At 43.1% G+C, this 2817-nt stretch overlaps 1 protein-coding gene across 1 annotated transcript in view; it reads right to left on the bottom strand.

The window, feature by feature from the left end:
- LOC103380080 (zinc finger homeobox protein 3-like) overlaps positions 1–2817 on the bottom strand; it is a 17425-nt gene that overhangs the window by 6124 nt on the left and 8484 nt on the right. The window contains exons 6-9 of the mRNA XM_025056194.1: positions 2245–2363; positions 1813–1923; positions 359–518; positions 1–206 (exon numbers count right to left, since the gene is read on the bottom strand). Coding sequence (XP_024911962.1) covers positions 1–206; positions 359–518; positions 1813–1923; positions 2245–2363 — 596 coding nt within the window. The remainder of the gene's footprint in view (positions 207–358; positions 519–1812; positions 1924–2244; positions 2364–2817) is intronic.

Here is a 2817-nt window from a genome sequence, read left to right as displayed (position 1 = left end):
CAGGCTGCACCTGCTGCATCGGTATCGGTAACCATGGCGATCAGAAAGGGTAGGGGGGTCACAAGGTGGGGAGCTGTGTGGTAAGGAAGGCTGGATCTGACTGGGGGACTGAGGAGCGGGTCTGCCTTCGTCGAGCGGTGGAGTAAGCAGAGCAGTGACATCTTTCGGTGGAGTTAAATCTCCTGCCGTGTTTTCCACTGAAGTGCCTGCAAAATGCAAAGGAAATGAACTATGAATCTGGAGTATCTGTCTAAAGCTAGGCCACCAGTGAGGCTGTTGTGAATCAAGAGGATATGAATTATCCTTTAATCCAGTTTGTTCAGATGTATCATGCGTTAAATGAATGCGTTAAACAAACCTTTGTTTTTCTCTGACTCGTCAGGGTCAAAAGTATCCGATGCAATAGGAGAGTCTGCATTCATATTTTCTGTGGTTTTATTTTGCTGGGTATCATCTGTGCACAAGCCAGTTGGTAGATCTTCCTGTTGTTGAGGCTGCAGGTTAATGGATCCTAGGACCTAACCAAAAAAGATTAAACATTTTTAACTTTTACATTTGATATAATGAGTCCAAATTCATATTGTTTTAAACACTTTTTCCTTTTTTTTGTACTTGGTTGAAATATCTGGGTTCACCCTTCAGCTCTAATGACAACCTCTCACATTCCCCAAGGGTTTTTTAATAAAACCTTCCCTGAGGTGAATAATTACTTGATTTTAATGCATTCTTTATTCGGGAAACCTGTAGTTCCACAGCTGAGAGCACTAGAGAAAATTTAGTAAATATATATGTATATTCTGTATGTGAACAGCCGGCACCACCAAGTTAAGGATGGGTAGCTAAAGATGAGATGAGACTAGGAGTTTTTATCTGCATTACAACAGAGAGGAAGAGGTACACACACACACACACACACACACTGCAGAGAAAACTGAAGGTCAGGCTTAATCTAGAGAGCGTAATTGGAAAGCAAGGTACATAATGGCCATCATCACCTCAGTCTGAATTAATGAACCTCAATTACTATATGAGAGAGGGAGGGAGCAGTAGAAGGGGAGAGAACAAAGATGATGGTTTTTTTGGGGGGTGGGGTGGGGGGGGACTAGGGGTGTAAAATATGAAAAAAGAAATAGCAAGGAAAGGGAGGGAGGAATGGGACAATGGACAAAATGGTTTGGAGAGAGAGAGAGTAAGGGAAGGGTAACGCGAGAAATTGAGAGCAAGCTTGGCAGAGTCAGAAGGGGAGGGGCCGCGAGAGAGATTGTAGAGGAGGAATGATAGGACAGGCTGCAGAGGCAAAAAGGGGAGTGACAACGGCGGGGAGGAAAGGGTGAAAAGCAGTCAGTGAAGTGGAGGCGAAGAGAACTAGAGACAAAGGCCACTTAGCATACGGACCAGGGAGATGGAGGATGGTGATGTGGATAGATGACCGGTCTTTGTTAGTTGGAGAGACAGTAAAAAGCACTGGGGGCCCCCTTTTTAGCTTGACTGCACTTCTGGTAATAGAGGGCTACTTAAACATGCATTATAGAAAGACTGGCTTTTCCCTCGTACACTCAGTTCAAATTCTCCCTTCCACTCTACAAAACACACACACAAACACAACCATACAATATGCACAACTGCATCAAAGATGATAGCAAGGAGCTACTCAAACATGCATTAAAAGCTGCTGGCTCTCCGGTCCCTTCTTAATGGAATTGTCTCCCTACATTTCTACCCCGTAGCACCAGCTCACGTTGCTCATTCATATTTATAGATTCCTGACAAATGCGAATTTCAACAAACACTCACTTGCTAACTCACACTTACTGTGCTGATAATCTTGTCCACACAATCTTGCGCCACACTGTGCATATGTGTAAGATGCTGCCGAAGGTGTGTGTTTGGAAGTTCAACCTGGCACAAAGGGCACTGGACAGTCTGGAGGTGGAGAAAGGATAAAAACGTGTGCTCCAGGTGCACTCTGAATCAAAATTGCTTCTATTGTTGTTCCCTTTTATTGTTGCCATGCGAAACTCATTAGACATATACTTCAAAATAGTCGTTTGCCAAAATCTGGTTGTTATTTATTTACAGAGTTTAAAAGGACGAGAAGACGATAAAGTGACAATGGGTAAAGGTAAAGCGGTAAAGCGAAATACTAGAAAATATCATCGGCAACAGTGTGAAAAAAACAATTTTATATCTGCACTCGCAGAAATGTTCATGGTTTACAACAAGTTGTACGTTTCTAGAACTCACCTGCTGGTTCTCATTTTGCTGGTGAATTCTGGGGCGCTTGGTTTCATTTGAATTCTCCATCATGCTGCATTCATATTCAACTGGTTCACTTATTTGTTGGTTTTCCTCTTTTGTTTCCCCTTCAGAAAAAAAAATACAAATAATTAGGTCTGATCAGATGTGTACACTATTGATTTAAACAAACCTACAAAAACACTTTTTCTTTTTTTCTACAGCTAACTATTCAAAATTCCAGCACATCAGCCAAGGGTGACACCTGTTTGGTGTCAATGGTGTCATTGTAGGTACATCTATAAGAATTGATGCTTGTGGTTTTCATTACTATTTTAGAATTGATGCTTGTGGTTTTCATTACTAAAATAGATTGGGTTCTATATTTTCCCCCTCCTTGAATCGCAACCTTAACGTGGTGAAGGGGTTTGAGTATCCGAATGAACCTAGGAGCTATGTTGTCGGGGGCTTAATGCCCCTGGTAGGGTCTCCCAAGGCTAACAGGTCCTAGGTGACGGATCAGACCAATAGCGGTTCAACCCCCCCCCCCCCCCCCCCCCCCCCCCCCCCACACCAACCAAA

Source organism: Cynoglossus semilaevis, chromosome 6, assembly GCF_000523025.1.
Source record: "Cynoglossus semilaevis isolate Cse_v1.0 chromosome 6, Cse_v1.0, whole genome shotgun sequence".
NCBI lineage: Eukaryota > Metazoa > Chordata > Actinopteri > Pleuronectiformes > Cynoglossidae > Cynoglossus > Cynoglossus semilaevis.
Note: the sequence above shows the minus strand (reverse complement) of the source record. Positions and strands in the feature narration are given on the sequence as shown.